This window comes from Nipponia nippon, unplaced genomic scaffold, assembly GCF_047370975.1.
Source record: "Nipponia nippon isolate SJK-2023a ecotype South Korea unplaced genomic scaffold, ASM4737097v1 scaffold_9, whole genome shotgun sequence".
In the NCBI taxonomy this organism is placed as follows: domain Eukaryota; kingdom Metazoa; phylum Chordata; class Aves; order Pelecaniformes; family Threskiornithidae; genus Nipponia; species Nipponia nippon.
Window position 1 is genome coordinate 18,114,604 of NW_028262413.1, and position 22,265 is coordinate 18,136,868.

Below are 22,265 nucleotides of genomic sequence, written 5' to 3' on the forward strand. Positions count from 1 at the left end.
CTGAGGGGGGGTTCAGCCAAGATGGCGGCGGCGGGAGCGAGGGCCGGGCTGGGGGCCGGTGCGGGCGGCGGTGGCGGCAGCCGGAGGGGAGCGGTGGCGGCGTGAGCGCGGCGGCGGCCGGGCCCCTGCGCTTCTCGCGGCGTCATGGAAGCGGCGGCGGGGGGCGAGGACGGCGAGGAGCCCCCGCGGGAGGCCCGAGTCCTGGGTTCCGAGCTGGTGGAGACCTACACGGTGCGGGGCCGGAGAGGGGCGCCGGGGGTCGCGGGGAGGCGAGTGGGGAGGCCGTGAGGGACGTGCCGGGCAGCGGGTGATGGTGGCAGCGAGGCGGGGAGCTGTTGGGGAGCGGGCCCGCTCGCCGCCGCCTCAGGCAGCCCGCGGGGTGCCGGGGGGAGCGGGCTGAGGCCGGGCTCGGCGCTGCGCTGCCTCCTGCTTAGTGCCGCCGGCCGCCTCCCGGCTGTGAGGCGGCAGTTCTCGGCCCGGTTTTGTACCCGCGCTAAAGCCGGAGCGAGAATAATTTGGCAGAAGTTTCCGAGCCGTTTCTGCCTCCGTGGAGGGAAGCGTGTTCTGGGAAATCAGCGCCCAAGGCGTGGAGGAGCGGGGCCGCGGGGCTCCAGCCGGTGAAAATCGGCCCCCTCAGCTCGTCCTCGCTTCGGCCCTCTGGGAGAGCTGGTGTTTCAGCGGAGGCTGAGTTTGCACGTGTCGTGTTCTCACCCATATATATCTGTACGTATATATGCATGTATATGTGTGCGTATACGTACATACAACTATGAAATATTGTTATCGAGTAAATGTAGCTTTTAAAGGTGGACTAAGTGTAGCAGGAAATCTTTCCTTCAGGTGAAAATACTGTAAAAATTTCTCTTGAAAAACTAATCTTATTTTCTGAGGAAATCGGATGATTTGGAATAGACAGTCTTTCTCTTACCCTACAAAAAAAAGATGAAAGATTGTCAGCAGCCTGGTAGTTTGGGGAAGGAATTGTATTTTTGATGTATAACTTTTTTTAACTGGCTGCATTGTACCAAGAGTTAATTGGTCTGTTTTTCAGGAAGACGCTCATCATAAAACAAACCTCAGCATAATTGCAGACAGAAAACATCTTGAGCACACCACCCTTCAGTTATATAACTAAAAATATTTTCTGCTCCTACCTTATTTTAGTGTGATTTGAATGATCATTTTTTTTCAGCATGCACATAATGACATAAGGTTTCTTCCTCCTGTAGGAACCTGAAAAAGAAAAGGGGAGCAATGGTCTAGAAAGACAGTATTTGTAAAGTTGCATAACAGTTACAAGTAAAACTCCAGGTTACTGCCTCTGAAAAGGTACCCAGAGAAATCAGAACAACAGGAGAGTGATTTCTGAGTTTTTAATAGGACAGAGCGGTTATACAGCTGTAGTACATGAAGGGCCTAATGCCTTTCCAGTTGACAACCCTTGAAACATCATTGTGTGGGAATGACTGTCAGGTGGTGAGTAGCCATACTTACAGACAAAAGTGTCATGAGCATTCAGTGATGGAGTTGGTTAGAAGCTTAAAATACCTTCTTGAAAATTGCTTCAGCTCTTCCTGTCATGTTAGTTACATAATGTGTATTCACAGGAATGATACTGCAGCTGTTGAGATGTTACCACTGTATGTGTTAGGATGTGGTTTGTCCCCTCAACAAGTTGGTTTTCACAGTCCCTGATCGGCCAAGAGGCATGGTGAGACTTGTGGCATGATGACTGGAAATTTCCATTTCAGGTGTGAATCAAGACTCAGCAGCGTTAATGTTGGTGTTGAGAATTCTCATGAGTATTTTACAATAGCAGTGAATGAGAAATTCAAGTGAATTTAGCTGAGAAAATGTCAAAATATTATCTGCCCCCTTATTCCACTGGAGGTTATGGACACAGGAGGTGAAATGTTAGCTACTTTGCTGCTTCAGCCTGCAAACTAGTATTGTGGTACAGCCAACATTTGGTAATACCATTAATGTGCTAGATTGAGCTGTAGTTCAGGCGTATAACTTTGCTGCAGGTAGTGTTCAGCAGATCAGATGATATTTGGGGATAACATTTTAAGCTGCTGCAGCTAAGCCCAAGGGAGCTTATTTTTTTCAAGGCCAGATTTCTTTTTTAATGATTATGCTTCTAGAAATACCGTGCTGTTTTAATGCCATTTTTGTTGGGGCTTTAAAAGTAGGGTGTTAGAAAGGCAAGATTTACCAGTATTTGGTCCTACTTTGATTCTCTCGCTGCATTTTTGAAGGAGTCATGGCATTAAACTTACCTGTGTGTAAACCAGTGTCAAACTGTTAGCAGGACTCCATGCCTGCAGCCAGTTTGTATGAGATAGACCCAAGCTATTAGAAATGTAGGAATAGGTCTTTAAACAAACCCAGAAATTTTACAAAATTATTCACAAGGTGAAATGCTTTACAAAAATTAGAATTTCTTTAGTGTTCCGAATTAGCTTAGTGGCACTTAAAGATGTGATAGACCTGTACTGGAGCAGAAGTGAAGAAATTAGATGGTGTAAAAGTCAGTCAAATCTCATTAAGTGTGCGAGAGGAAATGTAGCAGTAGCAAGCTGCATCTTTATTAATTAACAGGTAGTAGTCAGGGTGGCAGTGTTCCTGTTTACATCCTTGTTTTTGAAAGAATTGGGTTTTTTTTGGCCTGTGTGCTTCCCATTGTACTCTGTAGTTCAGTGCTCATAATCTCAATAGAAGGAGACTTACTTTAATGACATCCATTTGACAATTGTGAGATTAAGTCTTCTAAAATGTATCAGGGAGGCCCACAGTTCTGTGTAATTTTGAGGTACTTTTAAAAATGTGATTCTTGTTGGAGTTGTTAGGGTGGAAGGCAAGGTATGGATAAATCCAGCAGGAAAAAATACTGCACTTGTTGATGTTTTTGTTGGGTTAGAAAAGTATGAGCACTTTTACTAGGTATTTCTTTTGCATGTGTTGATCCAGCTAGATGCTGACTGAAGACTGGCTGATTGCTAGAAGGCTTCAAGGCTGCCAATGCATCATTTGTTTCCTGCTATGCATTTGGCCTAAAATTACCTTCCTGCTTTTCCTGTCTTTTGCAGCTGTTTTTAACATAAATACTAGCTTTGATATTTAAGGAAAATACTGTGGCTTCCTTGAATGGGTGTAAACTGTCTGACTACTTGACAGGCAGGGTGGAGGAGATGCGGTTGCATCACTGCTCTGGAATTTTGGACCTACTGGCTTCAGTCACACCTGTGTCCCAGGCTTCCTGTGGGCAGCTTTGTCATCTGTAAAGTGAGGTGCTTGTCTTTTTCTTGACAGTACTGAAGTATGTGAAGTTGGATGAGGGATACTGTAGAAATGCAAGTTTTCCATGTCAAGTAAGATGCGCATGTTTTTGTAATGTGTACAGGAAGTAAACAAACAGCAGTCTGGAATCACTGCTCTTCATTTAACAGCTGGTTTAAAAATAAACATCTTAAAAATTTTTAGTAAATACTACACCTTTAAATATTTAGGAAGATGAAGGAATGATGTTCAGTGCTGTGAGTACTTAACTGCAAAGAATTTGAAGTGACTGGTTAGAAAATCATGAAAATGCACAGGACTACAGATACGCTAAACACTTTACAAAGTAGAACTTAGCCAAAACAACTGATTTATAAGAAAGGCGTACAGAATTTATTACACAGAAAGTTTGGTAGAGACATGGGGAGGAGGAAAACCTGTGAATGTAAACACACTTGCATTTTAGCTCACTAGAAATGCAGTTTATGGCATAAATATGGGTGGAGATTTCACATGGTATGTTTATGGCTGGGAGACAGTGCAGCATGACAGAATGTAATCATCTCTCCATGTATGCTTTCTAGCAGTTGACAGGCAGTCGTTGAAGAATCTTAAACTATCAGCCTTTTCATATTAATGTGCTTAAAATTAACTGAAGGTCATATATATATATATGACTTTTTCAGAAACTTAGCAGTTTTGTGCTTTAAAATGAATGATTTTTGTATTGAAACAAGTCTTTGGAGCACATAAACATATTGTGTTTGTATTTATTCAAGATAATGGCAGCTTGTGGATTGATATGAAATCAGTTGCTGTCATTCTGCATACTGATGCTGTTTGAGGGGTGAATATGTACTGCTAGCTCCGGCTGTATTCTACATGGGGAATGCTACGGCTTTTTGAAGACTTAATTTGAGGAGTTGTATCAGTGCATATAAACACTCGCTTTAACAGGTGTTTTCCTGACCAGACTCTCCATTTGGCTCGGTGTTAGGTTTCTAGAAGTGGTCAGTGCTTGCCATTTCAGCAAAAAGATATGAAACCTTTATTATATATTTACTCTGACTGTATTGTATACAGAGATGAGGGCCTTCCTTCCTCATCTCATGAGCTGTCAGTTGGGAGCTGTGCAGTTTACTGAGTTTTCAGTGTATAATCTCAGGTTTTATGCATTGTATACTCAATCTGCATTGCATGTAGCTATACTGCTTGATCTGCCATAATGTAGCACAGTCAGCTTTTAAAAAGAGGTGGTGTTTTTATTATGGCTTCTAAATGTAGTACTGAGTTCTAACTTTAATCTTCTGGTTTCTTTGAGTCTCTCCTGGCTTTCCTCGGGGTTATGAGGAACTTTTGAATGCCCAGGTTATTCCTGTTCTAGTTTGTCACCGGCACAGTGAATAATCCCGATCTGCCATTTTTCAACACAACATGACGAGAAAGCACAGGCTTTAATTGAGACTGTAGTTCTGTGTAGGCATTCATCTGTGTTTTCAGTACTCATCTGAACACTGATGTGTATGTACTAGTGTACACACTTGCTGTATGCACTAGTCAGACATCTTGATTTAGTTCTCTGTAGGACTTGGGTTTTCTTCAGCAAGCCAGTGTCAGGTGCTTACAAAAATATAATTCGTGTAAGATACAGTTCATCTTTTAAAACGCAAGTGGTATTCTATTTAATGTTTGGTTTTGTGCTGGTCTGTATTAACAGTAAGTGAAAACTGGCCTTTTAAGTAACAAATTGAAACTGTTGATGCTTTTTGTTTCCTCAAGTGGGTTTAGCAACTAGATGTGCATCATTCTCATAGCAGCTATGAGTCAGGTCTGTGTGATCTGTGGTAGTAAGCAAGTTCTCAACTGTATTAAATGGTTTCAAGATTTGATTATGTTTTTTTTTTTTTCCCCCAAGGAATATAGTTGGATTGGATAACACAGTTTGTTATTTTCAGGTAGCTGTGGAACTGGTTTTGCTGAGCCTTGTTTGTTTTCTACTTTGTTTTATTTTGTCCTTTTAAAGTTTCTTTGGGATGGCTTGCTTCTGGCATATCCAAAGGTAGATTGTGAGTTTCCTGCAGAACCAGTACCGTTCAATCTGGAAAGTCACCTACAATGGAAATCTTGAATTGTTTGGCACATGCATCGTTAAAAATACTTAGTTTTGTGTAAAGAAACATTGGGTTGCTTTAGATAATTGTAGTGATTCTTTGGGCACAATTGTAACTCCGAGGAAGCTGTCTTGTGTGCTTTACCCTAGAAGGAATAAAACAGTTAACATCCAACCAACCAAAGGATTTGTCTAGATTTCTGAAGAGTTAAGCTCCAGATTTCTGCTTAACCGTGAAGTGACAGCAGGATGGTTGCTAAGTTCCTCTGCCTGTTGTGGAATTTGGTAGATTGAAGAAGGGATGCTGCTGTCTTAGGCTTGTTGTGGATAGCTATGAATACCAACTTAACTTAGCTAGTAGAAATCTTCAGAAAAAGAAGTAGCTCAGAGATTTTGGTTATTAACCTTTGGGTTGCCAAAATAAAAGCCATTGCTTTACATTAGGAACGATTTGCATGTTTTTGTGTATGGAGCAGCCTTGTGAATGAGATTAGGCATCCTACATCAGCAAAGTCACCTTAGAGTTTGGATTAGCTTTTAGTTAACTGTTATACTTTAAGAATGTAGAATCACCTTATAGTGCTACATTAACCAGCACATCTCACAGTCAGCTTCTTTTTAAGACAAAGGCTTTGCAGTTCCCTTACTTTAATTTCTTCCTTTCAGGTATACATTATTCAGGTCAGTGTTGGCAATCATCAGTGGACAGTCAAACATCGTTACAGTGATTTCCATGACCTGCATGAAAAGGTAAGGATGTTAAAACTGTGGCCTTGGTCTCTTACAAAACATTGTACATTTTGTGTAGCTCTGTTGTATGGGACATAAGTTCTTTCCTCAATAAAGAGCAAGAATATCTGCCAGATACCATCTGAACTGCAGACTAAATCCTTTTTGTATTAACAATATTATTTGCCCCTATTACACTCCCCTCTTGAACTGGGGGAGGTTAGCCTGGACAACTTTAGCCTTGGACAGAAGCTTGTATCAGAAAGAGTGGGGTTCAGGCTAGAGTCATTAGTCATTTTGCCAAGAGATGTTTATGATCAGCTGCTCTGGTAACCAAAAGCTGGACTGGAGGAAAGATTCTCTTCTGGGGGGGTGGATGATAAAACTGTCCTTAGAAGCATGGGGTAGTTACTAACCAGTGCTGATTAAAAACAAGTGAAAATGAGGGAAAGTCTACTCTATTCAAGACTGGGATGCTTTCTCAGAAGCACCCTAGTTATTCTGGTTTATTACCTTAGTTACATTCTGCCCTGTGGTACTCTGAGTGATTCTCTCAGAAAACACTATTGTTAAGCTTCTCATCGTTTTATGATAAAATGTTCTTTCTGAAAATACCTAATAATTGGAAGTCAATAGCTAAATTTACTGAAGTAATTTTAGTTTTGCATCTTACTAGGATCAGGCAATGTGCTCTTTTACTGTGTTCCATTGCATCTTTTGTGCAAGTTCAGTTGGTGAGTCGGGTAGTAACTCTGGTGTTTGTCTTTCAGCTTGTTTCAGAAAAGAAAATAGATAAAAATCTGTTACCTCCTAAGAAGATTATTGGAAAAAATTCCAAAAGCCTGGTGGAGAAAAGACAAAAGGAATTAGAGGTCTACCTGCAAACCCTGCTAATCCAGTTCCCTGTTACTACCCCAAAAGTTTTGTCACACTTCCTACACTTTCATTTATATGTAAGTTATGTTTTTAGCATATGAAATGGAGGCATAAGTGTCTTTCCCTAGTTCTGACTTGGAGAGAATTGTATGGAATCTTCACAAAATAGCTGAAACTGCTCTTTTTCAGCATTTTGCACAATGTAACAAACAAAGCATATTTTTAAGATTTTTTGACACCACTTTTTATTGCAGTAGATACTGTGCTGGCAAGTAGTGTGGGTAGGGACTCTAAGAGGAGAAAATACATGCTGGCAGGATAGTTGGAAGCTGTGAATAAATCTGAAGCTGAATTGGTTGTTAGGCTGAAGTCAATAGTGCTGGCTCTCTGAAGGAACATTGCATAATTGATCCACACACACCCCTACTTAGTGGTTAATGGTTAGAGCTGTGGTTCACAGTGAAACAATTTCCAGTAGCTCAAATGAAGAAAAATGGTGCTTCTCCATGAGAAGCACACTGATGGAGTGGCCTCTTGAGAAATAGCTCCAGGAAGCAGACAGAATGTTATGGTAGAGGGTGCTTGAAGTAAGAAGCAATGGCTTGCTGTCGTGTTCAGATTGCAATTTGTTTATTCATCTGTTGTGTATAATTAGGCTTTTTTGCAGTATGGCATCATGTTGTAAGGGGGAGAATGAACTTCATAAAGAGGAAAATGCACTGGAGAACTCAAGAGAAAGGAGGACTAGTAATTGCTTTGAGGTGGGATGTGCTGAGATAGCCCTTCATGGTTTCATATAAAGGCTTCAGAAATGAGTCACAAGTGGTCCATTTAGGTGTGTTAATTAACCTTTAGTTACAAAGAAAAATCTGGTTTAGTTATGTTACATGAACATAATTATCCTGGTGAGACTTTAGTGTTTGACTTAGGTAAACAGTAGAAGGTTTACTTCATAGTGTTGCTATTGCCCTGCAGATTTGAGTGAGAAGCACTAGTTTGTCACGATCAAGCACTCTAAAATGGATTAGAGCTTTTAAATGTATTAAAAATGTGTGTGATAATGTAGGGACAACTCTGTTCAGATGGAGCAAACTTCCTGATCACCAGGAAGTTGCATAACTTTTCTGTTCTCTGGCTATTCTGTCTCATATGATGTCTGTTTCATTAATGTTTCAGTGCTGTAACTTCACAAAAGTTTTTATGCAGGCAGAAATTCTTCTTAGTCCCTCTCTTGTTTTTCAGTTAGACTATTTTTTTTTCCTCTTGCTGTAATGTTCATCCTTCTTTACTTTTCCAAAGAACTAGAAGCATTTGGATACGAATGTTTCCCTGTTTCTATACTGTGCTTGTGTATTAAGAGAAAAGTTGTTGCTTAATCTACATTTCTTTGCTTTAGGGGAGTCTGGCTTGAGGTATAAACTCAATTGTTTTTGCTTGGAACTTCAGAGTACTTTTAAATATTTACAAAAAAAAGTTAGTTGTTCAGCAGAAAAGCTAAATATTTACCACAGCAACTCTACTGGAAAATAACCTTCCTGCAGAACTTTGATCTTTTAAAACATCTTTGTTACCAGACAGCCCATGTGCATGCTTGAGCCATTATAATCCCTGATATTGCCTCATTAGTTTATATAGGAAGGCTGCAATATTTTTTGTCTATTCTTATTTGTAGTATTTCCAGTAGGGATTATTTCATTTTATTTCCCAGGTTAATGGAACTAAATGGGGTAGAAATACCTACCATAAATACTTTAAAACCACTTTGAAGCCTTTATGTGTCACAGGGAAAAGCCAGGTACAGCTCAGCAAAGAGAAGTTGCATGTGACAGCAGTGTAGAACGTTATTGTTACTTTGACATTGAATAGCATGTCTGCAATGATATGGGCATGCTTATTTTGTTGCACTGTCTTATACTTTGTCATCTTATAAGATTTGGTTTGTTAACTTACAGATAGAAGCTTTTGCAGGAAAAGAATTGAATACCCACAAACTGCTGTTCGGAGACACCTGCAAACAATGGACTTCTGTGGGTTTGATGCACATAAGCAGCTAGAGCTAAGACAGAGGTCTCTTGTAGACAGAGGAATAGAGTTGCCTTTTTTGCCTGGTAGTCACTGAACAGTCCAAGTCCTAGTCTTGTTTGTTATAAATGTAGAAAAAATTTCTGCTGTGTCCCAGATGACGAAAGGGATATAGAGTATAGTTTTCAATTAAGTCTCTGCATGCCAGATGAGTGTAATTAGCTTGTTCAAATGAGAGTCAGAATTGTTGAATTTTGTTTGGAATGAATCTTCTAGCTTGTTGTTCTCAAAACTGGTGTGGAGGCTTTGTTCATCCTCAGTGAGTGGGGTTTCAGTTATACTAAGAATGTGCTGTTCTAAAATGCTTGCCTCATCAAATGAGCTGAACTGTCTGCTGCAGATGTCCTGTGGATTTATTCCCTTGTTATGAATCATGAGGGATTTGTCAGCAAAGTAAACTCATCAAATACTCATTTTGTGATGATCCATAATACCTGTTTATCCTTTGCAGCTACCTTAAAATGAGATGCCTGTGTCTAGGGGAAGCTTCACTATCACAAATAGTTTTACGTTTTCTTTTTGTGGGCCTTTGAGAGAGAACTGTTGGAAATGCTCAGAACTATTTCTGGACTTCCACAGAGCATTTGCTTTTTGTGGAGAGAAGTATGCCCCGATGGGAAATACTTGTACTGATCTTTGTGCGCCTTCAGATCTAGAAAGAACAAATCCCTGCATTGAGAGTTTTCAGCCTTTTTCTTTCCTCCTGGAGCTGTCAGTGCCTGGAATGGAGGTTGAGCATCTGGGTAGGTCCAGGAGGGTGGAGAAAATAGGAGGATGGGGAAAAGGGGCTTTTTAATTACTCTGCAGCAAGCATAATTGAAGTCCAGAAGACTAATTACTTTCTATATATCTCTTCTTCCCTGTAGACCTGTTAATCTAAAGTTTTCTGTGTATTAGTGATATTCTGAGGAAATGTTGAGTGCTTGATGCATTGGATTAATCTTAAAGTTAAAATTTGAAGAATGCTGTACTTGTAATAATTTCTTCAAAACCGAGCTTTCTTTCAAGCTGGGCTAATGATGGCTGGTAATAGTTGCTCTAGTTGCTGTTGCCCTTTTGTAGTATATGCAGGATGTGATTATTTAAATGCAGTTCAGGATCTTCCATCTTGGAAATGAAAATCATCTGAAATTAAATAATTTCAGGTCATTTTTATGAAGTATATTCAAGTTACAAAGAAATCCATAAGACACAATCACAGTTGATTTTTAAAAAAAAGTCCAAAAAAGGGAGACTTCAGCAAAGGTACACATTGAAAAATTAGAACCATAAGTATATAAATAACACTCAATTAGAATGGCTTATTCTTTGCAGGAGATCAATGGGATCACAGCTGCATTGGCTGAAGAGCTCTTCCACAAAGGTAAAGAACTTGCAAGAATTTAACAGGGAATGACTTCCTCTATGTGTATGCATTCATATACCTGTGATATTTAATCTCCAGAGAACGAGAGATCTGAATCTTCCATATCGGACTATGAGACTTTTTCTTCCCCTTCTTTCTCTTCATGTTTTTCTTGCTGTTTGTACTTTGATTCAAGTGGTATTTTGGGAGGAGCTGTAACAGTAGTGCAGCTATCTTTGGAAACAAAACAGAGAAATTGGTGATTTTAGGTTTTGGAAAGGGCCTACTAGTCCGTGTCCTTAAAGGATAGGATGTGGTACTGGTGATCAGAAGCTTTTGTTAAGGTTTCTGTCTTGGTATGTTTTAGTGTAACCTGTAAGGAAGCTTGTTTTATGTCAGTGAGTCCTGATATAGTGTGTGTTAAATGCAAGAGGCTACTTTACATGTCTAAATTAATATTGTTCTTCTAAATTCAGGAACAAGACCTTCTGGTCAGTTAATTAAAGGATGGCCTTTTCTGAGGCTGGCAGATGAAAATGACATGCTCTTACTGTAACTGCAACAGCTCTAACTGGTCCATTAACAGCAGGAGGCATGTGAAATGATTAACCCATGCTACTTTTTGTTTTGAAGGACATGCTAGATGCTACTGTATAATTCTAGTTGGCTGAGATGATAGGTGAAGCATGTTTCAGCATGCCATTTCAGGTTGTTCTGGCACAAAATTAACTTTAGGTGAAGCTGTTTCAGAGAGTCCATTCAGCAAATTTTGGAACATTTTAAGGAAGCTTCTGAAGAAATCTTTCCTGACTTTGAAGTGCCTGCAATCTCACTGATACCAGAATCATTGATGTCTGCTGTATTATTTGTGTAGCCTTCCAGTAGTGTGCAGCTGGACTCTTGGACTTGCTCCCACTGAAGCCAAAGGGAATTTTACTCCTTAGAGCATTTCTGAGAACTTTGCTTATCATGAAAGCTGATGCTGTCTTGTCCATGAAGTCAAACTGATGTCTCTAAAAGGAAGAGGAGAAAGATATTAATTCCACATGTGTGTGTGCTGACTGCTGTAGCCCACATTACCTCTTGTGGTGCCTTCAGAGAGGCTTTCAGATGCTGTTTCCTACTGTTCCTATAATGAAGTGGGATTGTAAAAATACTTTCAGATAATGCATTTCCTGTTCTGGGAGTGTGCATTGGTATTAGTGTGGTGAAAGTCCTCATACTCTCCAAGAAAACATATTTGCTACAATTCTGCATTTAGGCAGCATAGCAAAAGATGCATAGAATAAGTCCTACCTGCTATAGAACTTAGGGATATCTTGGAAAAAGTTTACGTTGTATAAATGAACTTTGTCTGATTCCAGTCCTGTTAAGATTGAGGGAAATTTGCCATTAGTTGCATTAGGAGCTTCAAGTTTGTATGATGAGAGTGCCCATTTGAATACCTGATTATTGTGGTGTTAAAAAAAAAAAAATCTTAATTCAGCCATTCTAGTTTAGAGTGGCAAAAAAGGACATTCTTTGGTACCTCAGTTGTGAGTTTAGAGTATAAATGATAAACATTTAATCTCTAATATTGGATCCTCCATGTACTATTTATTCTTTTGTAACCACTGCAGCATTGTTTGATACCACCATACTCTCTTTTTCAGGAGAGCAGTTATTAATGGCTGGAGAAGTCTTCACCATCAGACCCTTGCAGTTATATGCTGTCACTCAACAGTTGCTACAGGGGAAGCCTACATGTGCTAATGGAGATGCCAAAACAGATTTAGGTCATATTCTAGATTTCACTTGTAGACTCAAGTATTTAAAGGTGAGCTATACTTGCACAAATACTGGAGATGTTGTTTCTACCAGACTGACATGATTCTTAGCATACTTTTGGAGTCTAGTTTCAATGCACAAGAACTTTACTGATAGTAAACACCTGCAAGCATTTAGAAGTCAATGTTACAGATGTTTATTCTGTCAACCTTCAATACACATATAGTTATCTAACAAAGATGTTCATTCTCTGATTTGGTCTCTTCAGCAGTGCTCTCTGTAGAGATGCAGTCACAGAATCTTAGTGGGTGCTAGTAGGAATTGGGAGGTAGATAAATATTATTCTCCTCAACCCTGCATTCTTTGCAGACACTATGGGTAGGCCAGTGTATATGCATATATGTATATAAATCCTGTCCCCTTTCTCAATTTTGTGACTGTATCTGAAATTTAAGAAAAAACCCAAACTAACAAACCCCTCAGTTTGAGATGGCCCTGAATTTCTAGCTAAAATACCATTTCAGAATAAGTGTAAAATAGCCTTAGAACAGATCATTTTTGTCTGGAGCCAATTTGTTTTTTTCCTACCAAATAAGTGAATTGGAAAGACTTTTCCTGAGTAAATTTTTTTTTAAAATAAAACTCTTTTTAGCCCCTTTATTACATGAAGAGCAGCTTCCTTTTAACTGTGTGGTATGTTCAAAGGGGGAAACAAAGGAGTAGATAAGGGGAATCTTCACTGGAGGACTTAGGAAGTTGTGAAAGAAAAACCGCAACTGTAGTGATTCCTGTGGATCTTCAGATGCCTCTGCCATGCTGTGTATGTATAGAATCCTCTGAACAGAGGATTCGCTGGCTGGAGAAGAGCGTATCATTTAGAAAAACACCTGTCTTCAGAACTTCTGGCCCTTCTGAATGCTTGTGAGTGGGCCCCTTCAGAGCTTGTAAGATATGTATAAGACAAAAACCTTTGAGATCTCTCCCAAAATTATATTCACAGCAAACATAAATGAAACCACCTTTTATGCTGCCGACATGCTCTGAGGCCAGAATCCAGTGACCATGTGGAAATATTTGATGCATTATTAGATACGTACCAGGGTCTAATGTTTTCTTCAAACCCATCTTGTCAATGCCTTGAACTTTATCCCCTGAATTGAAGACAGTTCTGTCTTGGAGGATCCAGATGTTTCAAGGAAGTTGTTTTTGGTGAATGCAGCTCTGGCTTGGTCAGCTGAGAATGAAGCCTTGGTCAGTCTTGCCTATGGTATCTTTTTTGCATGCCCCATGCGCTACAAAACACAAGCACAAGGTGGCAGTTCAAGTTCAGAGCTTCAAGTTCAGTGTACTTAGCTGGAGCAACTAATGTTTGTTTGGTTTTTTTTCCCCCTGAAGAATTAATCTGCAAATTTCATGAATCATTCCATACTTGAAAAATTGGTTGGAACTTTGGCTGTCTTTCCAAGCTGCTGTATTTGTGCTATTGCCTGTATAAGACTATCTGAATGTGGACAAGTTGGATTATGTCTGCTAATTCTGTTCTTAAATGTTGATTACTAGGTCACTGGAACAGGGGGACCTTTTGGAACCAGTAACATTCAGGAGCATCTCTTGCCTTTTGATCTGTCAATTTTCAAATCACTTCATCAAATAGAGGTATGACTGAGATACTGCTTGTAGTTTTATAGAGGCTCTGTGAATGCCAGGTCTGCTGCATATATCTTGGAATTGGTAATTGTATGCTTTGATTTGGGGCTAGAATTGGGGAGTGCAATGTTTAGAAAGACTGCTTCATTTGTGAAACAATTTTTTTCACAAGTCTTGGAAATAAGGATGCCAAATTTATCTGTTTAGAATAGCTTGCACTGTGTGTGTCTTCAAAAAGAATGTGATTTCCAGCATATACACAACACCTAAACCAGAGTGGCTTTCCGTTGCCTGGAAGATCTAACAATGGGTTGTAATGGGATCTCTTATTACAAAGCACTTTTCATTTGGAAAGCACCAAATATTTGTGAAAATGTACTGACATTAAATTTGCTTGTGAAAGTACACTTTTGGGTGAAGTGCTTCTTGCTTGATAATTTGCAGAATTTTTTCATTGGTCCGCTTTCAGTGCGAATGAAAGGGTTTCTAGTAGAAGTCGTTCAATGGGTTACAAAATACTTTCCTGACCACTTCAGATCTTTCCAGAGAGAGAATATCTGATTTTGTTATGCAGTCTGTACTGTGGGCGCAGGACCTTTTCTAGTACAGGAACACTATTGTTTCTCGTTGGTATGAGACTGAGTTGGGTAAGAACTGAAGTGGATTCCTGAAGTCAGTGATTTATTGATGTTTTAATGCGGGAAAGAAACTACACTTCAGAAACTGAAGAGTGGGAGAGAGTCTAACGTACTGCAGAGAGGATATTGCAGAATATTGTCAATTTTCCTCTTTCCTCTGAGTGTGGATAGTTTCAGGTGTAGCTTTGCTTAATTGGGGGGGGAGGGGAAGGTTTTTGGTCTTGAAGTCTTTTGTAATTGTATGGTCATGAAAAGTTTGGGATTGACTGGTGCCAGACTGACATTTTCATCTAGTAGTAAACGCTGTCTGAAAATTAAGTGGTAATCTGGAAAGAATTTTTTCAAGGCTGGCAGGAGCTCTGTCTCTCTCTGTTCTGTGTGGTTTCCCTGATACACCAGCAAATGTGCCAGTTGTAGTGGTTGAACAATGTGTGCAGCCATCTATGGAGAAGGACCTGGTTGCTGAACAGAGGCTGTAGCAGACCTTTGGTAGTATTGTTCCAACTTGAGCTACAGAAAAAAACTTCATAATCTTAAACTTAGCCTGTGTAATTAGCTCACTGGTGTATTCAATGCTTAGATTAGTATCCTCACTTCCTAGGCATTTCTTCTTTCTTATTTATCATAAAGAACATATGATACCTAAATAAATGTGTCTGCAGGTAGAGCCATAGTTTGCGGTAGCTCTCTTTTTGATAACAGTAAAATACTGTACCCTATTAAACTGCCTAGGTAGTTTCACCTTGAAGAATACACGGGGCAGGTAGAAAGTCAATGGTGAAGAAGCTTTGTTCAAATAAATGTTTGAACTTCACTTTTCTATAGTAGCATCTCTAATTTCTTGCTTTAGCTTTACCAAGTGTTGGTATTTCTGACCTGATAATCTCAGAAGATTTTAAGCAAATGCTGTAACTACTTTCCAAATTGGTAGAGAGTCTGCTGCTGAAGCTTTTAGCTCTCTTCCATGTCTCATATTTGTTCTAGCATTTCTGACTTTGTAACATTTTTTTTTTTAAATAGATCAATCATTGTGGGGGAAAGCTTATCAAAGGGCTGACCTCATCAAAACATGCTCTGGCCACGATGAGTGTTCGATTTTCGGCAACATCAATGAAGGTAAGAGAGTTCCTACTTCTGGCGAGTGTTTAAAGCACATGCAAAAATAACATGCACATTGTGGCAATACCCATTTGGAGTCCATGTACTTTTCTGTGTACTGCCTGTTACAGGTTCTGCTTTTAAGACCATGGAACTGAAAAGGTTTGCTAACCCTTCAGAATATTAGCTTTAATAAGCAGAGGAAGTGTTAACATGTGTACCTTCACAGGGACATTTCTGATGCTTTTATTGGAATGCATGTTTCTGTTGTTCATCCAGAACTGAATGCATTTGTCTTATTTTTCTCTGGGCTTTGATTTGGCAAGGGATATCCAGTAGCGTATTTCTCACAGTCCCTCAATTGTTCCTCCACTTTTCCCCAATTTGGATCAGCTGTTAGTGTTGGAACTCCCTCCCTGTAGATCTAAAATAATTCTGACCCAGTCAACTCACAAGACCTACAACTTTAATCTAGGTGATTAGAAATCTTCCTTGCTTACATAAAGTTGTTTGGATTGTTTTCAAAACTATTAGCTTTCACTGAAGATGTAAGAGTAATATTTTAGTGTGCTTGTCTTAAACAGGAAATCCTGGTGCCTGAGGCCTCTGAGTTTGATCAGTGGGAGCCAGAGGGTGCAACTTCAAGTTGTCCAGTCACAGCAGTTATCCCTACTTGGAGAACTTTAACAACTTTGGACATGAGTCACAATAGCATCTCTCAAATTGATGATTCAGTGGTAAGAAATATTTTTTCATTTGTGAAAAAAAGCATGACTGATTTTTCTGTGGCACATTACACAGCACGGATTTTTAATTTGCTTTATCTATCTTTTTTCTGAAAGATTTTCAGTTGCGCTTTATGTTGATTAGCTACCCAAGTTAACGCTTAGGAGATTTTTTTCTTTTACTACTTTGATATTTTCTTTGCTAAAGGAGAAAAGTTTGTCATTCTGTGCTCTGCAAGCAACACTTCTATGAATACTGACTTTTTGAAACATGCTTTTACTGTTTGCATTGGCCTTGGGCCACTTACAAAAGTTTTTTTTTAAAAAAAAGAAAACATGTCTTGGGCTCAACTTCTGATCTTGACATCAAAACAGTATGAAGAGCTTGGAAACAAAATTTAGAGTATTTTGCCATGCCTTAGAATTGCATTTTATAAATCAGATCTTAAGAAAAAAATTTTAGCATTCATCACAAGAACATCTGTCAAATATGAACATCATTTTTTACTTCAACTACTCTTGTGAAGCAGGAAGTAGTTATGTCTGTAGCTCAACTAGAGATCATGGACTTGGAGTGCAGTTTTCCTGTTCAGGATTTTTTGTCATGTAGACTTAGGGTTCTTCAGGTCTGAGTCCAGGCCTTAACTACAAGGCAAATCATTGGTGAGATTACAACCAAAATAAAGCAGATGCAAATAAGTTGATGTCAAAATTCAGCATTAAATTCAAGGTTTGAGTCCTCCAAAAATAAAAGGCTTTCTGGGTTGAAGTGCATTTTTGAGGTTTGTGTGACCTTGTAATGCTTGGCTAATATAATCAAAGCATGGAAACAAATCATTGAACGTATTTGGTACTGTTGCCTTTATCCAGGTTTCTGTGTAACATAGATATGCTTGTTTGATAAGATGGAAACGCCTATTAATGAGTTTGATCTATAGTTAATGGGGCTAAACTGGGAGCAGCTTATTTGTCTTCAGTGAGAAACCAGGTTTGAAATTAAAACTTAACCATATTTCTCAGAGTAACCTGGTTTTTGTAAGAGCATATTTCAACTCCTTTGTTGCACTAGGTCATATGGAATGCTTTTTTAATACCAAAAGCTGAGAAGAGAGACTGTGTCTTGGATGATACCTTTCCTTTGCTTGTTGGTTAGCTGGTAGTGAAGGAAGTATGGCCTGATTTATAAGCTAAAATGCATTTAACATATGCATTTTTTTCTCCTCTTCTAGAAAGTAATTCCGAAGATTGAATTCCTGGATTTGAGTCACAATGGGGTGTCTTTAGTAGAAAATTTACAGGTAAGGGATGCTTTTGAATGTGACTTTTTTCCCCAGACTGCCCAAAGGCCTTAGAACACAGATTTTCTTGCTTCAGAATTCTGTTGCTCATCTTCCTCATGGAAAATAGTTCAAGGCCAAATAGCTTATCCTTCATAACATTGAGTACTCTTTTAATGGTGCATTTCTTGCTCTGGATATTTTAATTTCTTTGGCAATATTGACATACAACATTTAGTTCTTAACTAAATTAATTCAGTGCCAGCTGTATCTGTGGGTTGGTAAAAATGCAGTTGAAGTTCCCTTTCTACAAGCTTGAACCTGTGTAATGAAAAATTTCATGTCATGTTTTTTCATGCTAGGCAGTGTCTAGCATGAAAACACTGTTGCACAAAAAAGTGAGCAAGCCATAATACAATGTCTTTGATATTGTTTAATTTTTAATGAATTGGTGTATGACATGGATTTTCTGTGCTTTTGTAGCATCTTTACAACCTTGTTCACTTGGACTTGTCCTACAACAAGCTTATGTCACTAGAAGGTGTTCACACAAAACTGGGAAACATCAAAACTCTGAATTTAGCAGGAAATCAGCTGGAAAGGCTGTGTGGTCTTAACAAACTGTACTCATTAGTCAACTTGGATCTGAGCAACAACAAAATAGAACAGGTAACTTGATTTTTCAGTGTCAAATTGTGCTTTAGAGCACAAGCAATTTCTTCTAGTGGGTGAAACGGCAAATAAATAAGTGGTTGTAGGGATTTTTCCTGATCATCATATGTATGTAATTTATGCAAGAAATGGTCAGTCTGTATGGTCATTTTCATTTAGCCAATCTATATTAATCCTTTTATTCAAAAACTTTCAGATTGATGAAGTAAAAAATATAGGAAACCTCCCATGCTTAGAAAAGGTGGTCTTATCCAGCAATCCGTTGAGCATCATCCCCGATTACCGGACCAAAGTACTTGCTCAGTTTGGGGACAGGGCCTCAGAGGTAAGCCACAGTGCACTTCTTCCTTTGAAGCTGGCATTTGAAAAAATCTTTTTTAAAGTCTGGTGAGGAATGTAGTGTGAATATTCTAAAAACCTGATGAGTTTTTAGTGTGTGTTGGAGAATGTCCTTAGAGAATGAGACCATATTAACATTGTTAAACTGTGCTCCTGGATCTAAATGAAGATTTAACCTGTCCTCATTGGGTAACAGTATGTTAATATTGAAACACAGTTGTGCTGGAAGGGTGTTAAGCTTACCAAGCATTTCTGAGTTTGCATTAAATTCATACCATGTTAGAGCAAGGTCCAATGTGGTAATTGTTTTTGTGTAATGGTTACAAAGATGCTCATAGTTTGCATTAAGCTAAAATAATTTTTTTATTATTGCATTAATAAAAATAAATTGCAGAGCTGCCTTGTTTTCCATATTTTTAGATGTTTTAACATTTTTTAGGTCTGTTTGGATAACATTGTTACCACAGAAAAGGAACTAGACACTGTGGAAGTACTAAAAGCTATTCAAAAAGCAAAGGAGGTAAAATACAAACTGAGCAACTCTGATAAAAAGGTGAGTTTTGGTTCTGAGAGGAGTAGAATGTGCTGTGTACAAAAGAAGCTTACAAAAAGATTTCTGCAAATTAGATCTAAGCAGAATTAACCTTTCCTTAGCATTAAAGTTTTTATGCTTGCTTTGTGCTTTGATGTGGTATAAACTTTTAACGTTGTCTCTTTTTTCCTATTTAGTTTTCAATTTAATTTCAGTGATTATCTGATCTTCCTTTTTGTGTTGGCTTGGGAGAGAGGAAGTGGGAGGAAAAGATAAAATGACTTAATGGTGTACACAATGAATATGCAGTTGACCTTAACAGCCATATTTTACCTCTTACACAAATATTGCAGAGGTGTGACTTTACTGCTTGTGTTCCAGAGAAGTGAAATGACTTTCCCAAACTTTTTCTTCTTGTGGGTATTTAGCAGTGGGAAAGAATCAGAAATCTGAATCCTCCTTGCCTTCTCGTGTGTGTCTGTGCTGTGCAGTTGGTTAGTCTTGTTTTGGTAACAAACTTATCAGAACCTGTTCTGTCCCTACAGTGTAGAAATCCTGTTTTCATTCTCTTGTGGTTTGTGAAACTTGCTGCTAGTTTTGTCAATACAGTGATTAGTCAGTAATGAGAATGACTTCTTCAAATGAATTCTTAGTGGAATTGCACTTAATGTGGAAATTGAAACTTCAGCGGAGGTGACACCCCCACCCCCCAAAAAAAAGCTGGCACTGTCTTTCCTTTACTAAAATTGAGAAAGATTGTGTAGACTTATTTTAGTTTGGAATCTAATGTGTGCTGCGTATTTAGTTTTTTTTCTTTAATCACTGCATACTTTCTTTATTAGATCAGTGAGGACTCCAGGCTCACTGCTGCCAGCTCCAAATCAAACTGTTCTTCTCTTACTGTTCGTCCTTCCTCTCCTTCTCTGCCTCGTCCTGTCAGCTCCAGCCAAGGTAATCATGTATGTATCGTGCTGCTGGGCTGAGCCTCTTGGTTCTGCTTTTCTAAGCTGCATTGATATACATGAATATTATGTGCATGGATATAGGGCTTATCAAGAAAAAGCAGAAAGATCTGGTACTATTGGCTTAGAAAGTGGAAGTTGTGTGTGAATCAGCAAAACGGACCTGTTGTTCACCGTAGTGTTAATTAACTGTAGTGGAAGTTTGGGTACAGGACTTCTTTTACTGCATCATCCTGCAGAAGTCACCAGCAGAGGACTATGTATCTTTTCCTAGTTTAGATACATGCCTTAATGGAAAACTGTGGCATGTATAGATGTGTTTTAAAATTCCTTCTTTATCTGTTCTTGGGCTGTAAAATGTGAGCTCAAGCAGCACCTGTTCCATTATTGCTTTTTTGTAAGAGCTGCATTTCTGTCAAACCAGAAGGAAGATGGAAAAGGAGATGAGTAAAAGGCAGTTGTGGGATTAGTGTTCTGCCTAAGCCTGTGATTTCAGCGCATCTGTTGTGCTGTACAGGACCTGCTAACCTTACCTGAAAATTATTTTTACTGTGTTTCAAATAAGCTTGCCTGTTGCATTAGGAACTTTGAAGAATGGCTTATCTTTCATCTTTTGCAGGAACCCGTAAGACTGACTTATGTGAATATTCATTTGTGACTGAGAAGAAGAGATAAAGATACTTTTTTTTTTTTGTGTGGTAGAAAACTTAAAAGTGCAGTAGGATATGAATAGTGGGAGAAGCCTTCATAACCATTTAAAAGAGGGGGGATTATATTCTCAGTTCGGAGTGGAACAGTTTACTCCTCCCAGTAAATTGGTGGATGGGGGAGAGAAACATGCCTGAAAAGCTGCTTGATATTTGAAAAAAGTCCATTGCTGTGATTTCTGCAAAATCAGTAGAGGTTTCTTAGTTCACTATAAAAATGAAATTATTCTAGCAGTGTTTGATTAAAGGAAAGACAACTTGGATACAGATTTAGTTGCTATTTATGTACTACTTTGCTTTTGTAGCCCTTATGGATTACTTCATCTGCAGATAAAATGCCAGTTTTTCCAAAATGAAGTCAATGCTTGCTTTAAAGTATTAAGCATTTAAGTTACAGGATTCAGACAGTTTGTCTATATAACAACCTGCAGTTTTACACAGGACTAGCTGTGAAAATGCATGCTAGCAATCACTGACTGTTTAAAAGTTCTTTGTCAATCTTTTTCTATTACAGAAAATGTTTAGGAGCAAATGAGTCAAATGAGTCTTGGGAGAAAAAAAAAATCTAGATCTTTCTGAAGTACTTGGGAGTTGTGTAGAAAGACTGGTATAAGAGTCAAGGTTTATTTACTGTAGTCCTTTTCCATAAGGTTCCTTTAATAGAATCTTGGGGAAGGCTTTTATAAATAGTGGGAAAATGAGGACTAGGACAGGCTATTTCTTAGCTTTAGCAATAGAAATGGATTATTTGCTATGTATCTAGCTATCCCAGCTTGTTCTCAAAATACTGATTTTGAGAAATCTCTTTTAAAAAATGGAAATATGCTAGGCAATTAGTTTCACTGTTAGACCTTAAATCGTGAATCATGGAATTAATCTCCTGATATGCTATTTCTATGAATTGTTTTCTCTGCAGTTTTTCTAGACGCCATCTGTTTCCGTAACATATTATTCACATTAAATGTCACTGGCAAATGGCTTATGGAAAAAGATTAAATATTTATATAGGAAACAGAAAACCAAAAATAATGCTGTCATGTTCTGTTTTTCCTGTCAAATTGTTTCCTTCTTGCTAACACAGTATTTTGTTCAAGTAATAAATACCTCTTGTGTTTCCTCTGACTATGAGATGGTTTGATGTAATCTACTAAACTTTACCATCAGTCCAGAAAGACACATGCAGGAGTTTCTATGCTCAAGCCAGAAATATATCTGCACTGTAATTCTGTTGTTTATTTGCACATTTATATACTTGAGCTTGCTGGCTCAGTGGTAATACTGAAAATTTATTTGCTCTGTTGTGTCAATGCGATGCTGTGAATATCAAACAGGCAAAAAGTCAAATGTCCCTGAGAATGTTGGCTTATATGCACTCATGATAAGCTTTTATTGATGATTCAGCTTTGAACCCTTCAAAAAGGTTCTGAGTAAGGTGAGATAATTGTCTTGAGTGGCATTTGAGGGACCAGACCTTCTGAGT

The 22,265-nt window shown here is 38.7% G+C and overlaps 1 protein-coding gene across 1 annotated transcript in view; it reads left to right on the forward strand.

Annotated features, from left to right (window-relative positions):
- NISCH (nischarin) overlaps positions 1-22,265 on the forward strand; it is a 32,859-nt gene continuing 10,594 nt past the window's right edge. Inside the window, exons 1-13 of the mRNA XM_087744555.1 lie at positions 1-231; positions 6,056-6,139; positions 6,889-7,071; positions 10,391-10,439; positions 12,074-12,237; positions 13,749-13,844; positions 15,494-15,589; positions 16,156-16,308; positions 17,526-17,594; positions 18,057-18,242; positions 18,442-18,570; positions 19,024-19,137; positions 19,959-20,067. Coding sequence (XP_087600681.1) covers positions 145-231; positions 6,056-6,139; positions 6,889-7,071; positions 10,391-10,439; positions 12,074-12,237; positions 13,749-13,844; positions 15,494-15,589; positions 16,156-16,308; positions 17,526-17,594; positions 18,057-18,242; positions 18,442-18,570; positions 19,024-19,137; positions 19,959-20,067 — 1,519 coding nt within the window. The 5' untranslated portion in view covers positions 1-144. The remainder of the gene's footprint in view (positions 232-6,055; positions 6,140-6,888; positions 7,072-10,390; positions 10,440-12,073; positions 12,238-13,748; positions 13,845-15,493; positions 15,590-16,155; positions 16,309-17,525; positions 17,595-18,056; positions 18,243-18,441; positions 18,571-19,023; positions 19,138-19,958; positions 20,068-22,265) is intronic.